Genomic DNA, 19,576 nt, shown 5'->3' on the forward strand with positions numbered 1-19,576 from the left:
GGACTACCCTGGTGGCGCAGTGGTTAAGAATCCGCCTGCCAATGCAGGGGACACCGGTTTGAGCCCTGGCCTGGGAAGATCCCACATGCCGCGGAGCAACTAAGCCCGTGCGTCATGACTACTGAGCCTGCACTCTTAGAGCCCGTCGCAATGAGAAGCCCACACACCGCAATGAAGAGTAGCCCCTGCTCGCCGCAACGAGAGAAAGCCCGGGCAGAGTAACGAATACCCAACACAGCCAAAAATAAATTAAAAAAAAAAAAAGCCATATCAACCGATTGCAAACAGACTCTAAAACAATTACAATAATTTTGAGACAATTAGAATGTTGAAAAAACTGATTGGATATTCAATTATATTAAAGAATTGTTCTAATTTTTAGGTACAATCGTGGTATTACAGTTATGTCAAGAGTCTTTTCTTGTCTTTTAAAGATATATACTCAAGTGTATATGGGTAAAATGATATGAGCCTGGAATTTGTTTCAAAATACATAGAAGGCAGGAAGGAATTGGGGATATAGGTGAACAACATTGGCCAGGAGATGGGTACGTGAAACTCATAGGTGCTGTTCTGTCCACCCTTGTGCATGTTTGGGGTTTTCCATAATAAGAATTATTTTTAAATTGCATTATAAATTGTACTTTATGTTTGCAAATACTATTTTTTTCCACAATTGATTTTTGTTATTGATGTATATTTAGTAATCTTGCTGAATTTTTTTGTTTGTCTTTTAATGGCTTGTCTTTTAACTGAACAGCCGGTGGATCGAGTTCTGCCAGTTGCTAAGCGAGAGACTTAACTAGCTGGAGTATCAGAACAACATCATCACTTTCTATAATCTTCTACAACAATTGGAACAGATGACAACTACTGCGGAAAACTGGTTGAAAACCCAACCCACTACCACATCAGAGCCAACAGCAATTAAAAGCCAGTTAGAAAATTGTAAGGATGAAGTCAACCGGCTGTCAGTTCTTCAGCCTCAAATTGAGCGATTAAAAATTCAAAGCATAGCCCTGGAAGGGAAAGGACAAGGGCTAATGTTCCTGGATGCAGACTTTGTGGCCTTTGCAAATCATTTTAACCAAGTCTTTGCTGATATGCAGGCCAGAGAGAAAGAGCTACAGACAATTTTGGACACTTTGCCACCCATGCGCTATCAGGAGACCATGAGTACCATCCTCATGTGGATCCAGCAGTCAGAAACCAAACTCTCTGGTTACTGTCACTGAATATGAGATCATGGAGCAGAGACTCGGGGAGTTACAGGCTTTACAAAGCTCTCTACAAGAACAACAAAATGGCCTAAACTATCTCAGCACCACTGTGAAAGAGATGTCAAGGAAAGCGCCCTCTAATATTAGCAGGAAATATCAGTCACAATTTGAAGAGATTGAGGGCCGATGGAAGAAACTCTGTGCCCAGCTGGTCGAACATTGCCAAAAGCTAGAGGAGCAAATGGCTAAACTCCGAAAACTTCAGAATCATAAAAACCCTGAAGAAATGGATAGCCAAAGTTGAGGGCCCATAGAAGCCCTCAGATTTTTCACACAGGTAATACTATTGTCTGAGAATAATGACAGTGTCATTTCCTCCTTTCTATCCTCTTCCTTTTCCTTTATTTTGCCTTCCCTACTGTACTGGTACAACGTTGAATAAGAAGCAATGATAGAGGGCGTCCTTATCCTAGTCCTGCCTCTAAAGAGACTGCTTCTGAAGTTCTACCATTAAAGTGTGATGTTTACTGCAGGTTTCGGTAGGTAGTCTTTTAAAAAAATATTTATTTATTTATTTATTTTTGGCTGTGTTAGGTCTTCGTGGCTGTGCGCAGGCTTTCTCTAGTTGCGGCGAGCAGGGGCTACTCTTCGTTGCGCTGCACAGGCTTCTCATTGTGGTGGCTTCTCTTGCTGTGCAGCACAGGCTCTAGGCGCGGGGGCTTCAGTAGTTGTGGCGCGGGCCCTAGAGCGCAGGCTCGGTAGTTGTGGTGCATGGGCTTCGTTGCTCCGCGACATGTGGGATCTTCCCGGACCAGGGCTCAAACCCGTGTCCCCTGCATTGGCAGGCAGATCCTTAACCACTGCGCCACCAGGGAAGCCCCTTGGTAGGTACTCTTTATCAAAATCAGGAAGTCCTCTTCTATTCCTAGTTTGATAATTTTAAATCATGAATGGGTGAATTTTATAAATTGATTTTTCCTTTTGCATGTATTGAGATGACCCTAAGTACAGAAACAGATTTTCAAATGTTAGACCATTTTTAATTCTGCGGTAAACTGTATTCAGTCATGGTATATAGATATGTATGTGTGTGTGTGTGTGTGTGTGTGTGTGTATAATGATTTGATTGGCTAATATTTCATTTAGGAGTTTTGCATCTTTGATCATAAGTGAGATTGGTCTATAAATTTTCTTCTTATGCTGTTCTTGTCTCTAGTTTCAACTGCTTTTTGGTTTTGATGAATCTAGGTCTCAAGTTAGAAATGAGCTTTACTTCCTGGAAGGTGAAGAGAATTTTCAGGATCAAGGGGCAACAGCTGTATTCTGGGATTCTGGGGTCTTTCCTGGGGTTTCCATCCTGGGCTGAGTGGAGTGAGCCAGAAACAGTCTTAAGGATGTGTCACTTCCCACTATAGAGGAGAACTTTGAAAACACTTTCCAGAAGGAGAAATAAAGGAGTAATACTAGAGGATGTAGGTCATCTAGGCCAGCGGTCCCCAACCTTTTTGGCACCAGGGATCGGTTTCGTGGAAGACAATTTTTCCACGGATTGGGGGCAGGGATGGTTTCGGGATGATTCAAGCACATTACATTTATTGTGCACTTTATTTCTATTATTATTACACTGTAATATATAATGAACTAATTATACAACTCACCATAATGCAGAATCAGTGGGAGCCCTGAGCTTGTTTTCACTTGCCACTCACTGATAGGGTTTTTTTTTTTTTTTTGCGGTACGCGGGCCTCTCACTGCTGTGGCCTCTCCCGCCGCGGAGCACAGGCTCCGGACGCGCAGGCTCAGCGGCCATGGCTCACGGGCCCAGCCGCTCCATGGCATGTGGGATCTTCCCGGACTGGGGCACGAACCCGTGTCCCCTGCATCGGCAGGCGGACTCTCAACCACTGCGCCACCAGGGAAGCCCCCGATAGGGTTTTGATATGAGTCTGCAAGCAATTGATTTATTATGGTCACTGTGCAGTCAAACCTCTCTGCTAATGATAATCTGTATTTGCAGCCACTCCCCAGCGCTAGCTTCACTGCCTCAGCTCCGCCTCAGATCATCAGGCATTAGATTCTCATAAGGAGCGCGCAACCTACATCCCTCACATGCGCAGTTCACAGTAGGGTTCACACTGCTGTGAGAATCTAATGCCGCCACTGATCTGACAGGAGGAGGAGCTCAGGCGGTTATGCGAGCGAGGGGGAGTGGCTGTAAATACAGATGAAGCTTCGCTCGCTCACCTGCCGCTCACCTCGTGCTGTGCCGCTCAGTTCCTAACAGGCCACGGACCGCTACTGGTCCGTGGCCCGGGGGTTGGGGACCCCTGATCTAGGCTGATAAGAACTAGCGGACTATGCTGAAGCCAGTACCAGGGCTCCAGATAGCAGCGCCTGGCAGTGTAGGGTGACTGTGCAGCCCTCACGCAGAGAGGAAGTGAGGAGCCCCAACCCCTGTTGTGAGGTGGCCCTTTGCAGTAGTGCCACCTTCCAGGCTGTGGACTCTGACGTAATGGCAATGCCTCAACTTCTGGGCACATATTTCTTGTCTCCCTATTTTCTCCCCAGCATTAAGAGAAATTTTTGCATCACGGGCTGCTTCACTTCTTGGCACAGATTAGGCAGTCATTATACTTGCTCCTTTAAAAAAAAATATTTATTTATTTTATTTTTGACTGCGTTGGGTCTTTGTTGCGGCCTGTGGGATCTTTGGTGCGGCGTGCGGGATCTTTCGTTGTGGCCTGCGGGCTCTTCATTGTGGTGTGCAGGCTTCTCTCTAGTTGTGGCATGCAGGCTCAGTAGTTGCAGCACTCAGGCTCTCTAGTTGTGGCTTGCATGCTCAGTAGTTGTGGTGAGTGGGCTTAGTTGCTCATTAGCATGTGGGATCTTAGTTCCCCGACCAGGGATAGAACCCGTGTCCCCTGGAAGGCGGATTCTTAACCACTGGACCACCAGGGAAGTCCCCACTTGCTCCGTTTGGAGCTGTTTATTCCTGGAGTCAGGAACTGCCCCTGAGGAAACGCTTTCAAAACCAAACTAAATTGAACTAAACTAAACACCTACAGACACTGAGTTGAGAGAGACTTGGGTTACCTTGGTTTTAATAATTAGCCATGATTTTGCATAATTCTCCTGGCTTCTAGACCTCAGTTTCCTTTATCTACAATATAAAAGAACTTCTAGAGATTCTAAATAATCTCCAAGTTTCATGCTGGCTTTCAAAAAATGCTGCCATTATTTTGTGGTATTTCTTCAACCTTGTAACTATTTCCTAATCAGAAACACATGGATGGCTTTACAACTCTTAAAGAGCCAGGGCTTGGAATCATAGAAACCTGGGTTCATATCTCAGCTCCTTCACTTACTGGCTGTGTGACCTTGGGCTATTTACCTAACCTCTCTGAGCCTCATTTGCCTCATCCGTGAAATATGGATAATGTACTTTATCTCATAAGGTTGTGGTGAGGATAAAATAAAAGTACAAAAAAGAAAGTACCTAGCAAAGTGTCTTTCTGCAGAGTAAGTGCCAAAAATTCCTTCCCTTTTCTCCACCCAGGTGACGATGTGTGGAAAACTAGCCAAAAGATAAGCTTTATAAATTTAAAAGTTTAAATAGTTTGTCTGGCACTTCAGGGTGTTTCCCGTTTGCCTGCCTCCCACCTTCTCCCTAGAGACTAAGTTGGCCTGTTTGGCATATTTTGAGGCTGTCTAGCTCTGTGAGTCTCCACCCAGGCCTGGGATCCGCAGGAGGTGCCAGCGGGTAGCGACATCACAAGCTACCGCAGAGAGGAGAAGAAAAGACTAACAGATGCGGCCCGGAGGGCCGACCCTTTGGGGCAAGCCGAGCCTGGAGTCCCGAGCTCGCTGCAAGGAGCTCCGTTTGCAAGGAGGTCAGAGGCGACAGGTGGAGACGGCCTCGCGCTGGCGGAGCGGCGGCGCCGGGCGGGCACTGGCGGGAGAGCGGGCGCCGCCAGCCCCTGGAGCCGCCGGTGGGGGGCGGGAGACGATGGAAGGCGCGCCCCGCCGCCGCCTGCTGGGACCTTTCGTCCTCTCCTCGCTCCCCCGATTTGCCACACTTTTTTTTTTTCTTTTTGAAAAACCTGCCTGAAGGTTCTCTTCATTTCCGATTTCTCCACTTTATATGTGTGTGAAGCATTTCTTCTTTATTTCCCCTTGACCTTTTTGCTTTCTCGCCCTTTACCTACCAGCACTCCAGCATCCGCAAACGCTTCTTTTGGTAACTGTTAACAGCCAGACTTGATCTCTACAGATGGAGTCTGGGAGGTCAGTCAGATCTGGAGCCTCGCCTCTGCCCAGCTCTGTGGCCAAGGACATGTTCCTTAACCTCACTGTGCCTCAGTGTTCTCATCTGGCAAATGGAGATAATAAGAGCTCCTTCTTTACAGGATTGTTATAAAAATTAAATGAAACAATTTATAGAAAATGCTTAGCCTGATGCCTGGCACACAGTGAGTGTGAACTGCTACCCCTGTCTTAATGGCTTCACTGCAAATGCACTCTGGGTTCACTAAACTCCTTCCATCATATCCAGCATCACCTCCTCCAGGGAGCCCTCCCTGACTTTCCCCCGTCTCTCCCATGCTGGTCTGGATCAGTTGTCCTTGTGTTCTCTGGGAGCACTAAACACATTGAATACAGAGATGGTTCTAACCATGCCTGCCCAGGTCTGGCTGCTCTATTAGAGTGGGAGCTTCATAAGGAGTGTGTCTCATCCAACCTCAGAGGGCCTGGTACTCAGTAGGGGATCAGCAAATGGTCCCTAAGTAAGTGAAGGCAATTTCCATTCATGCAGCGAGCGGTTAAAGACCTAAGAAGGCTCAAACCTGGGGTCTGAACCCTGGAGCTGTCTCAGCGCTAACACTGAGACTTCCACTCTTCCCCTTAACAGAAACAATCCCAAGGTCACTGAGTCATAGGAAATGAGACGAAGAGATTGGAAGATCAGTTTTGTTATTTTCTGATGAGGAAGTGGAAGCCTAGAGAGGCCAGCAGGTCTCTCGCGGCCTCATGCCCTTACAGGAGGACCGTGGTGAAGACTGTGTTCTCATTCTTGACCCGCTGGGCTCTCACTGGCCACTGTGGCTGAGCCTGGGCCCCCGTGCAGCATGGGGACTGCTGGTCTCTTTCCAGACTTTCTTGGTCAGGGCCCACCCAAGGGTGACTGGGGTGGCAGAGCTTTATGTGCGACACACTGAAATGGTGGCTGGCTTTCCCTGGGAGCGGGTGTAGTGGAAGGAGCTTGGGAAGGAGGCCCAGCCCCAGTCCTGGCTCTGCTGCTTATCACTTATCACTGTGCAACCCCGGTGAGTCATAGATGCAAAGAGCATGAGGGTGGGATGGGGACTGAGAGATTATCCAACCCACTGCCATGGTTTATGGAAAAGGAATCCACAGCCCAGAGAAGTTATGTGTCCTAGACTAGGGGCCTAATCAAAGGCAGAGCTGGTGACTGAACTGATATCTGTCGAATCTGAAACCCAGGGTCCTCAGTGAGTCTATTCCAGGGTTTCCCAAATAATAATGGACACATGAGTCCCTTGAAGGTCTTGTTAAAGCACAGGTAGGTCTGGGTGAGACCCCAGATTCTACATTTCTAACAAGCCCCCAGGTTCTAGCTAGAAAGGGTCTAGACCAGTGAGTCTCACCTTCTAGCTCTACTATGATGTAACTACTTAGTGCACTAGCCACTGATGAGACCAGTCCTGTCGGGTTAATGAAGGCGTGGCAGCTAGTGGGCCCTTCACCTAGAAGCCAATGGGGCCAGCACCCTCCTCACCTGCTCGTCCTTCCCCAGCAGCGTTATTCATTCACGACCCCTGTTGGCTGCTTCTGTGTCTTTGGTGGAGATGCAGGTCCTGGCTGGTGGCTCTGGGTCTGTGAGGGCACCCCTTTTGGAGGACTTGGACCTTACTAAGCCTTGCAGGCACTGTTTCTTCACAGGGCACGTGCCAGGCCCAAAGCTGAGTGTTCACTGCAAGCTCTTGAGGGTAGGAACCTTGGTTTTGTCATCTCTGAACCTCTTGAATACTCATTCATTGGATTCATTCATCTATGGAACATTGCTAGGCCTGGCTACCTAAGGCGCAGTCCTTGTCCTCAAGAAACGTACATAACACATGGGCTATAAAGTGGTACTTAGTGGTTGCCCAATAAGCATGTGTGAAATTGAATTACGCTTCGGTGCTCTGGGGGAAGCGGCAGTGTCGTCAAGTGATAGAGAGGGCAATGGAGAACAGCTGGTATTGGCCACTTCCTCATAAGGGGCTTGTTGTCAAAGAAGGGTGTCTGGTTCCTTAGGCAGTTCCCACTAGGGTCAGTGGAAATGACAGCTCCGAAGCCTCACAGGAGTCTCTGCACTTTTCAAAGTGATCAGGCAAATTCACAAATGCATTATAATTTTTAGCTCTCCCTTGGACGCTGTAAAGACCGATGGAGGAAACAGGGATGCTCAGGCAAGTCACAGAGGGGGCGCCTAAAACACGCATGGTGTCTGCAGCAAACAGAGAAGTGACCCACCATGGTGACTCTGAGTCCACGAGGTAGGAAAGTGGTAGCATCTGCAAGACAGAGCCATCTACCCACACGTGGCAGAGATGCTAACTGCCACCTAATGTCCACTCCCCTCAAGCTTTAGCTTGGCACGTGAACACCCAGCAAGAGACTTTACTCCCCAGCCTCACTTTTGTAAGAGGCCAGCGGACATGAGCAGAGGTGGAAGAGGTGTAAGTCCAGAATTAGGTCCTTAAAAGTCAGCTGTGCCTTTTCCTCTCCTGCCCTGCAGGGTGGGGGAAAAGCTGAGCCAGCTTGGACCATGCAGACAAGGGTGATAGCAAAGGGGGTGGCAGAGAGATGATAAGAGAGAAAGAGCCTGGGTCCCTGGACAGCCCTGTGGAGCGGAGCTGTCCTACCGCCTGCCTGCCAGCTTGGACTCTTCCACGAGACAGAAGTAAAACTTCCGTCTTGTTTGCAGTCACTTTATTTTGGTCTTTGTTAGAACCAACGTCCTAACTACTACATGTCTGTCTCTTGAATAAAGCAATGACGCCCGGAGCCCTTTTTTTCCTGGTAGAATAGAGATGGCTCATTGGTTTCTAAGGTTTTCTGTGAGACTTGCCTTTTGTCCCCCACCCCCCATTGTTTCAGGCTACTCATTAGGCGTCCTCTGCACTCATGCAGGGCTCCCCAAATCTCTCAAAGCTATTGATAATATCTTAAGCTCTGCCACATTCCAAGGGGTTACGTCACTACCACAACATAACCTCATTCAGATTGGGTCTGTTGCCCACCCCTGGACTTAAGTAAGAGGAGGACTTACGCAGAGGACTCAGTCAGTGCCCCAGGAGCAAGCAATCCCACCTCCACTCCCTGCAATTGAGACCGACTTGGAAAGTAAATAAGGCATCATGTTACATCATGTTATCAACTTAGAACAAGTCTCTCCTGATAAGGCTACTAAAATTAAGGTTTTTGAGAAACAGACTAATACCTAACCTTTAGTGAGCACTTACTGTGTGCCAGGCATTCTTATAAGCACATTGCATGTATTAACTCCTTTATGTCACAACCACCCCACAAGATAAATACTATTAGTATCTCCATTTTACAGATGTAGAAAAAAGTTGCCCAGAGAAGTTTGGTAACTTACTCAAGGCCACACAGTGAGTAAGTAGTGGAACCAGGATTTGAACCCCGGGACTCAGACTTGATAATAGATGCTCTTGATCATTGTGATGCTGCCTAAACAGTGTCCTCCAATCCTCCTACTCCCATTACGTTTAAAAGAACAGATTAAATTGAGTCACTGCCAAATTCAGAGAACTAAATTCTGGAAGCAATGCTCAGGGCAGTGGTTCTCGAAGTGTGGTCCTTGGACCACTAGTCTCAGAATCACTGAGGAACTTAATAAAATTGCAAATTCTATGACCTCAGCCCAGATCTAGTGAATCAGAAACTCTGGAGGCAGGGCCCAGATATCTTTATTTTTATAAGCCTTCCAGGTGGTTCTGAGGCACACGGAAGTCTGAGAACCATTGGCCTAGTAAATAAACAAGAACTGAAACAAGAATGGAAATTATGTTCTTTCCTTGGACTTTGGGGGTGGGAAAGAGAGGGAGAAAGAAAAGTTTTGTATTTAAAATGAGCAATTTCCCAAACCCTCTCTGATTTGGAGGTTGCTGATTTGACCTGTCTTGTGAAAACTTGCATGCTCTATTCTCACCAAGTCCAAGACTCATGCTTTTCTCATTGGATGTGGCCCCGGCTCACTGCTTATAATTAATCTTATAGATCACTACTTAATTTAGAGTAGGAAAAGAATCCTGACAATTAGTCGTAAGATCTATGAAGGGAAAACTGATCCTTAAATAGTTAAAAAAAAAATTCCTTGGCACTCCCGCCTTTTATTCCCTTCAAAGATTTGAAATTCTTTTTAAACATTAGCATTTATCATTCGGGACAGGCAAATGCCTTCTTTAATTTTCTGTGGTGATATTTCACTGCGTTAAAGACTGTCTGAATAACCTTTATGGAACTCAGCTGGGCCTCTCTCTCTCTGTCAGGAGACAGGAAATCTGTTTTGACTGACTTCGTCGTTGCTTAGATTTGGCCGTGTTCTATGCTGCCTAAAACCTCCACTGCACTTGGCCAAGACCCTGGGGCCTCTTCGGTGTTCACAATCTAGATATGTGATTTACGATATGGAAGATCTGAAGACTGGAACACATTTCCCTGGCTATTGTCACTCAGCTTTGGAAATGGAGGTGGCGAGAGACCTATGTCAGCAGAAACCTTGCTTAAAAGTTTGACCGAACACAGGGATCAGGCTACCATAATATTTTACTGTCTGATATCCAGAAACAGTGAAATCTTTTAAAATGTGTGTAAAAATTAATTGTAATGAGTATAAAAATTAATTTTTTTGGAGTGTCAACTGAAAGAAATAGTAAAAGATATAAACAGAAAAAGATCAGGTTAGGGTGAAATCCCCAATCCATGACTTTGCACATTTATCTCCAGTGAGCTCTATGGTCTCTCTCACCCCATGGGGGTCCAGATGAGATAGGAAGAATCATAGTGTCATTTCACAGACTGGTAAACCGTGACCATGAGAGGGTAGATACTTATTCATTGTGATGGCCAAGCTGAGATTAACATGCACTAAAGGGCTGTGGTGCATGAATTACTTCATTTATTCCTCATGCAACGTTATGAGGGCAGTACTGTTTTCAACCTCAGTTGAGGACACTGAGGCGGGGATGTGAAGGCAGAGGTAGTCCTATTCCAGAGCCCATGCTCTCTACTCAGCTGCCCAGATCTGCTGCTGCTAGCCTATATAGAGCACCTCATATGACTTAGAGAAAGGCATTCCAGTAGAAGGGCCAAGTAGGGAACGGAGCCTCCTTTGGGTGGATGCACCCAGTGCTGGAGTGCGTGGCTCAGGCTGCGCAGCACAGGCTGGATTTCAGCCCCTCTCGCTCCCTCTGCTGGACGCCTTTGTACAGCAAACGACAAGCGCAACTGGCTGGCAGGCCCTGCATCCACTCCTTGAGAATACATCTCTCACACATCTGTTTCGACTCCTGCAAGAAGCAATAGGGATAAAGACCAGCTCTGCTACCTGGGACTAGCTAACTGCAGCATCCTGTAGCATGCCCAGGTGCCCCCAGGGAAGAGCTTAGAGCCTAGTTCAGGGTATCAAACTATGAACTATGCCAAAAAGCCCAGTTGTGGGCCCTGTCTTTCCAAGAATCATCATCATTATCAAATGCAGCATCATTTTTGGAGGAAGTCACACTCAGGCAGCTCTGGCCACCCAGAGCTGTGGGTGACACGGGCTGGGTCTCTAAAGATGCTGGTCCCCCCCTCTGTGGAATGTTAACCCTCCAGGCAGAGAACCTCAGCTCCCTCACTTGCATATCCAAGAGCCTATGAAAGCAGGAGAAGCCAGAGGTAGAGGTGCCTGTGGGATCTTTTTTGTAATGCCCCAAAGTCTCCATTCTCTTCTATCAATCTGCAGCTGCTGGCAGGAAATAAATCTTTCAGTAAGTCCAAGGACATAAAAGCATGTTATTATCAGCTGGCTTGTGATACATTAAGAGAACATCAGAGTCTGTATTCTGACTTCCAACCCATGACCTGAGAGGAAATGGAAGGGTCATTCCTCATTAACGTCTCTGAACAGTGCGAAGTTCATCCCACAATTATTGCAATCAGACTATAAAACCCAACCCAGCTGTTTCTACCTTGAGGTTCTGGATGATTTTCTCTGAGGGGTCCTCCAGGTTCTTCATGATAGTCCAGTTCATCTCCACTTTCCTGTTAGGTTAACAACAACAATAAATACATAAGACAAAATAAGTGCCAGCACTCCTAGGGTCCATGCCCTTTAGTAAAAGCAGGTCCAGTTTTCTTAGTTGTCTCTTCTTCTTTGTCTATCTGTTTTAACTTGTGTCCAAGAATTCTGCTGCCAGCGCAAAGGGCCCTGAAGAGCCAGGTGGGCTTAGCAGTGGCCTTGAGCACTGTCCTTATCTGTCCTCCTCTGTGGGAGGCTTGTCCCACCCATCAGAGCAGTGCTCCATGCCTGGCATATGTGGGAAAAAGAATGTCACAGGCAAAGGCCAACTGGCAGAAGGCAACAGGGTACCTCTAGGGACTTGAAGGAGGTTCAGTGTGACCAGAGCAGAGATGGGGTGAAGTGGGAAGGGTGGGGAGGACTCAGACCCTCAGGGCCTTGGGGGTAGTTTAAGGATTTTGGCCTTTACCTTGAAAACAAATGGAAGGCACTGAGGGTTTAAAGCAGGGCAGCAGAAGGATCAGACTGGCCTTTTGTAGGGTTTCCAGGATTACCACGGATAAGGTTCCTTTTTTTTTCTTTTTAAAAAAATAAATTTATTTATTTACTTTTGGCTGCGGTGGGTCTTTGTTGCTGTGTGCAGGCTTCAGTAGTTGTGGCACATGGGGTCAGTAGTTGTGGCGCAGGGGCTTAGTTGCTCCATGGCATGTGGGATCTTCCCAGAGCAGGGGTCGAACCTGTGTCCCCTGCATTGGCAGGCAGATTCTAAACCACTGTGCCAACCAGGGAAGTCCCCAGATTAGGTTTCTTATCACATGGAATCCCCTCTTCCTTCTTTCTCTGAGTCACACAAGCTGCTTGCAGTCCCAGCACCCAGAAATCTCTATAATGATGGTCTTCAACCCTGGCTGCATCTTAGAATTATTTGTGAAGCTTAAAAAAAAAAAAAAGATTCCTAGGACCTAACCCCAAATGTTAAAGTCAGACTTTCTGGAGCTGAGGCATTTTTAAGGCTTCTTGGGTGATTCCGTCATGCAGCCAGGATTGAGAACCATGGGTTTTCTCTAGAGGATTGGAAGAACAGCTCTTCAGTTGCCAAGGAAACGTGGCAGGTAGAGTCAGTGACTCAAGTAAAGCCCTCAGCGTTTGATGAGGCCAGCTCTTGGCCTTTGTCACCTGGATCTCTGCTTAATCCACAGCTTCATTTCAGCTGTGGAGAAGGAATCTGAGGACCCTAGAAGCCTCTCCTGGGACTAAAGTTCCTCACCCTTTAGTTGACAGTTTTCCTCTTTATTATCAAATACCCCAGCTGCTTTGGAAAGACACAGTTATCTGCTAATTTGTTTGACATTCTCTTCTTGCTTGATGGCTTTTTACCCCGTGTGTTTCTCACTTGTTAGCTTAGTGTTTGCAGCTGATGAGATATTCTGACGTAAAAAAACCTAAGGCAGCTAAGTAATTTTCTTTCTTTTGCATTTATCTCTTTGGAGACAAAGCACATTTGGCCTGATGCAGTAAAAAAAAAAAAAAAAAAATCATCTCTGAATAAATGGAAATGTTTTAAAAAAATGATTGCAGGAAAAACCTGCCTCAGTCCAGTAAAGTGCAAAGTTAGAAGACTAGAAAAGAGATAAATTTTTAAAAATTCTGTTTATAAATCCTTCTAGTCTAACAGGAAATTGGATTAAAAGGGAGAAACAAGCTTCCTCTTTTGGAAGAATTTCAAAGCTCAGAAGAATAAAACTTGAGTCTTAACAATATGCAGCTATGGGCCTTCAGGGACAAGAAATATTCTTCTCATTTCACAGATGGGGAGATGGAGGCAGAGAGAGTTGGGGATTTGGGAAGAATCTTTTGATGAGTTCCTGTTAGAAAAAGAAATACAGTAGTCTTAATTTGAAAGTCTGGGGAATTCCCCGGTGGTCCAGTGGTTAGGGCTCTGCACTTCCACTGCCGGGTACCTGGGTTCAATCCCTAGTCAGGGAACTATGATCCCACAAACCATGCTGCGAAGTCTTAAAAAAAAAACAACATTCTGCCTGTTGCTTAGAAAAGTGTCAAAAAACTATAATTTTTTACATATACAAGCACACATGTGAAAAGACTTATACCTAAGGTCATTCGTTGCAACAGATTGGAAACAACCTACATACCCCATCAATGGGGGATGTGTTAAATAAATTATGGTCAGGGCTTCCCTGGTGGCGCAGTGGTTGAGAGTCCACCTGCCGATGCAGGCAACACGGGTTCATGCCCCGGTCCGGGAGGATCCCACGTGCTGCGGAGCGGCTGGACCCGTGAGCCATGGCCGCTGAGCCTGCACGTCTGGAGCCTGTGCTCCGCAACGGGAGAGGCCACAACAGTGAGAGGCCCGCGTACCGCAAAAAAACCCAAAAAAACCCCCCACAAAATGAATTATGGTAATTTACACAATGGAATACAATGCAGCCATTAAGAAGCATCTCTTAATGAATTAACAGAACTCCAAGATATATTAAGTAAAAAAAAGTAAGACTGTGAGCAATGTGTATAATATATAAAAACATGTATAAAATATCTCCGTCTATTTTTCTACCTGTATTGGCCTGTGTATGCATACTACAACTCAGGAAGGGTACCCAGGAAACTAGCAACAGTGGTGTCCAAGGGGGAGGGAACCCAGCTGGGAGACATACCCTTTTATACTTAAATTGTTTAAACTTCCTGAGTATATTTCGGATTCAAGATTTGAATTGAAAAAACTAAAACTAAAAAGTGGCAGCAGCCTGTCACTTGTAATGAGTTACAGAGGTAGTGACTGAAACACAGGCAATAATACTTGGTGAGTGAACAAAACAAGCTGAAGGACTGAAAAGTCAAATCCCAGCTCTGTTATTCTGGCCAAGTCATTTGCTCATCTCTACATTTGGCTTATGAATATTTATTGGGTGTCTGTTGCGTGCCAGGTACTGTGCCGGGCGCCGGGGGCACAAAGCTGAAAGATCTATTTGTAAGAAGCTCAGTGACTTGTAGAGAAACAGGAAATCTCACTGTCGCCATGCAGTGTGATAAATGCTGTGACAGATTATGACAGGTTTCTGCAGGACCTCACGGGAGGTGAAGCTAAGTTAGGCTGGGAAGGTTGGTTTACCAGTGGACATGGTGCTAAGTCTTGCAGAGAAGGGGAGGTTAGGGCAGTTCCCGCAGAGGAAGGAGCATGTACTGGCTGGGGGGCACATTCTGGTGTGGCTGCAGGGCCCGGACGGTGGGAATCAGACATGGGCCAGATCTTCCAAGTCGCAGCCTGGAGTTTTAAAAAGACATTCATTTGTTCTATTTTTCTATTTATAAAAGAAATACATTTTTGATGCCAGAATTAACCGGAAGGCCAACGGGGACGTGGTAGGGAATTTCAAGCAAACCAGTGGTATGACTGAGCTGTATTTAGAAAGAGCGCTGGCAACAGGGTGGTGTTATAGGTCTGGGGCGGGGTGGGGTGCATGGGGATAGTAACAAACACTTTGTAAACACAAACTGTAGCACTGAAACCAGACAAGAGAGACAGTTGCCTGAGTGGTTGTGGTGCAGATCCTGGAGTCAGACTGCCTGCCCTGAAGCCCTGATCCTGTACTTCATGACTTACAGGTCACGCAAGGTACTTAATCCTTGAACCTCAGTTTCTTCAACTGACAGGGGCTGGACCAGGTGGCCTGAAGCTCTCATCTGTCCTTGGAGAACCTTCCATTGGTCCTGCCCTCGCCCCTCACACACAGCGCCCTATCTGAGCATGGTACTTCTAGGTTCACAGAGGCTTCGGGAAGGAACGGCTGGGAGGATGGGGAATGCAGGAGCCAGAGGCGGGGCTCCAGGGGCCTGTATGTGCTGTATGACCTATCATTGAACCTCAGCCTCTCCATCTGTGAAATGGGGGTAATGACAAATTTTGTACGAGTTCTTGAAAAGCTAAATTAGGAAAATACATTTGGACATTCTGTGTAACATATGTAACACATGCATCTAAATGACTAATTTCAATGCCTTCTTAATGCTGGAAGGAAATCAGTATCTCATTTGTGAGTGTCAACTTTAAGGTTGTACAACTTCTCTTGTGTATTAAAAAGATCCCACACCTATTCTTTAATAGAGAAAATGGATTTATGAAAGTCATAAGGTATCTTGTGTTATTAAAATATTGTCTCTTCTCCTCTCCCAGGTTCTGAAGCCAGAACAAAGAAGTACAATTAAATTCTTCTCAGGAACAGAACAGATAGGCCTCATCAATATCAGGAATTGTGGGTTTGGCGGCTTTGAATCCTAGTTCCCTCTGCTGCCAGCCACGTCACCCTTGGTCCTCTCATCTCGTCAATCCTCAGTTTCCTCATCTGCATGGTGGCGAACTGCACACTTAACAGGAAGGGGGTTGGGGAAATTAAATAAGGTTTAATATGGGAGAGGCCTGGCTCTCAGCAGGGACCAGTGAATGTTTCTTTCTTTCTCTTTGTGAACTGAACCCTTTATAGATGTGAACATTCTTTGAAAATTATTATTTCATGTAATTCTCACCTCACTGCTGAGAGGCAGGTATGGAGGTCCCAGCATTATTATCTCCATTTTACTAAAGAGACAGCGGAATCCCAGGTGCATTACAAGGTTACTCAGAGTCAGAGAAAACCCAGGGCTTCCCAACTGCTGGTCAGATACTTTAATACTGATAATAGTCTACTTAATCCTGGGCTTTTTTCTTTGGGAACTGTAACAGACTCAATGCGCTGAAAATTTTTCCTGGCGAAATTATTATTCAGGTGTCCTTGAATCATTGCATCTCGAAACCAGCTTGTGATCCCTTTGCAGCTCTCCTGCTGGTGGTCAACAAAGCTGGTTTCAAGGGCTCTAGGCACTAGAACTTGCCTCCTGAGGGGCCTGCTCCATCTTAGGACAACATCTTGAGCCCAACATTGTTTTGCTGTTACTTCTCACTGAAATCCATGCTGTCCTTTCCCCACATGACCACAGGATTCAGTGGCAGTGACAGCCATCCTCTGCTTGGTGGCATGTGCCCACACCTGCCTGCATAAGTAAAACACAGGGCTGGCCCCAAACCAGGGGCAGGGGACTGCTCGAAGTACCTGATTTCAGGCAGGCTCCTCTGCCTTGATTTGAGGGTACCAAGTGATAACTGCCTGTGTGAATGCTGTGAGGTGGAGCTTATTTCTCATTCTTCACATCTTCTGGGCATAACATACACACTCTTTGATGTCAATGTTGAGTATAAGCATATTCAATTCTGTATCTAGCATTAATTGGCATTATTGCTATTTTCTTCCCCACTACCACGAACTAACCCTGATAATTTATTAAAATTCCTGGGGAAAAAAATCTCTACCTTAATTTATTCATCAATTACCATTTCTTTTTCAAAAATAGATTTTTTAAAAACATGGTTCAATTTTTACGTGAACCCAGATGTACTCTGGATCAATCGTGTTTCCCCAAGTCTAAGCATGATACAGATTATCCTATAAAATGGGCTAATAGCATTGCCTTCAGTGTTATCAAGAGGTTTTTAAATTTGAGGAGGATTCCGCGTGTAATAACTGAGAAATGAATGAGTCTCTCCTATAGCAACCTGCGCCTGCCTCTGCCACCACACTGTGCTGATATTATCTGCTTCTTTGTTTATCTTCCTCTTAGATTATAGGCTCCTTGGAAGGCCAGGGATGGAGAGGATTCATCTCTGTATTCTCAGTGCCTAGCACAGTGTCTGATATACAATGGATGCTCAATATATGTTGTCTGAAGGAAAGTGGATGATCATTGGGAGAGAAAGCTTTATGTTGGGTCCACAGAATGCAAGTGGGAGTGAGGGGAAGGGCAGAGTCCTGGAGAGTCAGAAAATATTCCTGCAGCAGACTGGATGAGTGCACAGGGATGGAATTTTCTAGAAGGAGCTGTGCTGGATGCTTAGCTAATGTGGTAGGTAGTGCTTTTGATTGGATAGGACTCAGTTGGGGTCTGCAGTGTTGAAAACATGGGATCCGGAGCAGGGCTGCCTGACTTTGAATCTTGTTTCTGCCATATTCCAACTGTATGTCATTTGAGAAGTTACTTCAGCTCTCAAGACCTTAATTTTCTCATCTGTAAAATGGGATAACGCTATCTACTTCTTAGATTAGTTTTTTGAGTTAAATGAGTTCTTGTCTGTAAAACTTAGAACAAAGCCTGGCACGGAGTAAGTGTTCATTTATGTTAGCAATTGTGATTATTTACATCTCTTTCCATTTTCCTTTTCTGCCTCAATATTTTTATTTCTTACCCTCATCCCCTGAAATGTGTACTGCTTCCAACACGCACCAGGCAAAAATGAATGAAATGTCCTGTGACTAGGCAGGAAATGCACAAATGAAATGTGTAGACTGAATTAGACAGCCTGTATGCCTTTCTTGATTTGAACTCTCCATCCTTTGCTGTACAATCCTGAGATTTGTGCCTTTCTACAAGGCACTCCCTAAGAATCTGGGAGCTACCGTGTCAACAAGGAGAAGGTCTATCTAGGGGGAGCTGTTAACACTGAACATTTGCAAGAAAAGATATAGTCTTTAGGGCAAGGACTGGTCTGGGAGTCAGAAAGTCTAGCGTGTCCCCGTGAGTCTCATGTAGAAGCAGGCTAAGTTACAATTTCTGTGAGTCTTGAAAAGGGTGGACTGGAAAGCGGGCCTTATGGATAACAATGCCTTTCCTTCTATAAGGAAAAGGATGCCAAAATTGCTGGATGAAAAAGTGTAACACAAAAGCATTGTGGACACTAAATACACAAAAAATTATTGTAAAATTCCTCACTTGCAGCTTCTAGAGGCTCCATAAATATTTTCTTATTTCCATAGCAGTTATCAATTTACTATATATGTTGCCTGGAGCAACATATATGCTGTTGTATCTCAAATGCCCAGAAAGTGCCAGACACATATTAGGTAGTAGATGCTCATTATGGGTTGAATGAATGAATAGTGGTAATGATGATATCTCATCCCAGGAAGTACCAACCATAATTCTTCAAGCCCTGAGGGAAGAACTCAACTGTTGCTAAGTAAACGAAAAGGATAGTTTCATTAATATAAGTGTTTTGGGATGAACTGTGTTCCTCCAAAATTCATATGTTGAAGTCTACCCTCAGTACCCCAGAATGTGACCGTGTTTGGAGACAGGATCTTTAAAGGGGTAAAATGAGGTCGTTAGGGTGGGCTGTAATCCAATATGACTGGTGTCCTTATAAGGAGAGGAGATTAGGACACAGACTGCGTGTAGAGGGAGGACCATGTGAAGACACATAGAGAAGGTGGCTATCTATTGACACAAGCAATGAGAAAGGCCTCGGAAGAATTCAACTCTGCTGATACCTTCAACTTGGACTTCGAGCCTCCAGAATTGTGAGAAAATAAATTTCTGTTGTTTAAGCCGTCCATCTGTGGTACATTGTTGTGGTGACCCTAGCAAGCTAATACAATGAGTAATGAATCAAGGTAATTATTTTGAATACTTGTAGCAAAAATCTTTTGTTTTGCTCCCCAGAATCATTCTCTTATTCAACTTTTAGGTTTTCTTTTTTTCCTTTTTGAGACACTCCTCCCTTCCCTCCTATGAGTTCCTGTGGCTCCAGGCTGGGGAAAATCAGAGTATTCCATTCCCCTGGCCATGGCGATTCATTTGCATATGGGCATGTGACCCAAGTTGGGCCAACGATTTAGAAAACAGAAGCTCATGGCTATCTTGCAACCATGGGGAAAGAGCCTATCTAAGAGGAAACAGGAAAGCAGAGCCCAGCCATGGAGAGAGACAGATTTGGGGCAAATACATGACTCTTAAACAAAGCCCCACCTTGCAGAGCTGGGATTGGGGTCATCCAAAGAAGATGTAACCTAAGAACTTTGGATCAGTGAGTTTAGGAGGGTGACCCTCACGACCTTGGAAGTCCCTGCCAGTCTATAGCACTGGATAGTGCCACCATCAAGAACCCCATGAGTATTTGGTTTCTTCTCCTCTGTTCCTGTCTTTCTCAGTCACTTCTTA

The 19,576-nt window shown here is 45.6% G+C and overlaps 1 protein-coding gene across 1 annotated transcript in view; it reads right to left on the reverse strand.

Annotated features, from left to right (window-relative positions):
- Positions 1-19,576, reverse strand: part of KIAA2012 (KIAA2012 ortholog) — a 120,686-nt gene that overhangs the window by 23,976 nt on the left and 77,134 nt on the right. The window contains 1 exon segment of the mRNA XM_060106674.1: positions 11,484-11,556. Within this exon segment, the coding sequence (XP_059962657.1) occupies positions 11,484-11,556 (73 nt within the window).

The sequence above is a fragment of the Mesoplodon densirostris genome, chromosome 8, assembly GCF_025265405.1.
Source record: "Mesoplodon densirostris isolate mMesDen1 chromosome 8, mMesDen1 primary haplotype, whole genome shotgun sequence".
NCBI lineage: Eukaryota > Metazoa > Chordata > Mammalia > Artiodactyla > Ziphiidae > Mesoplodon > Mesoplodon densirostris.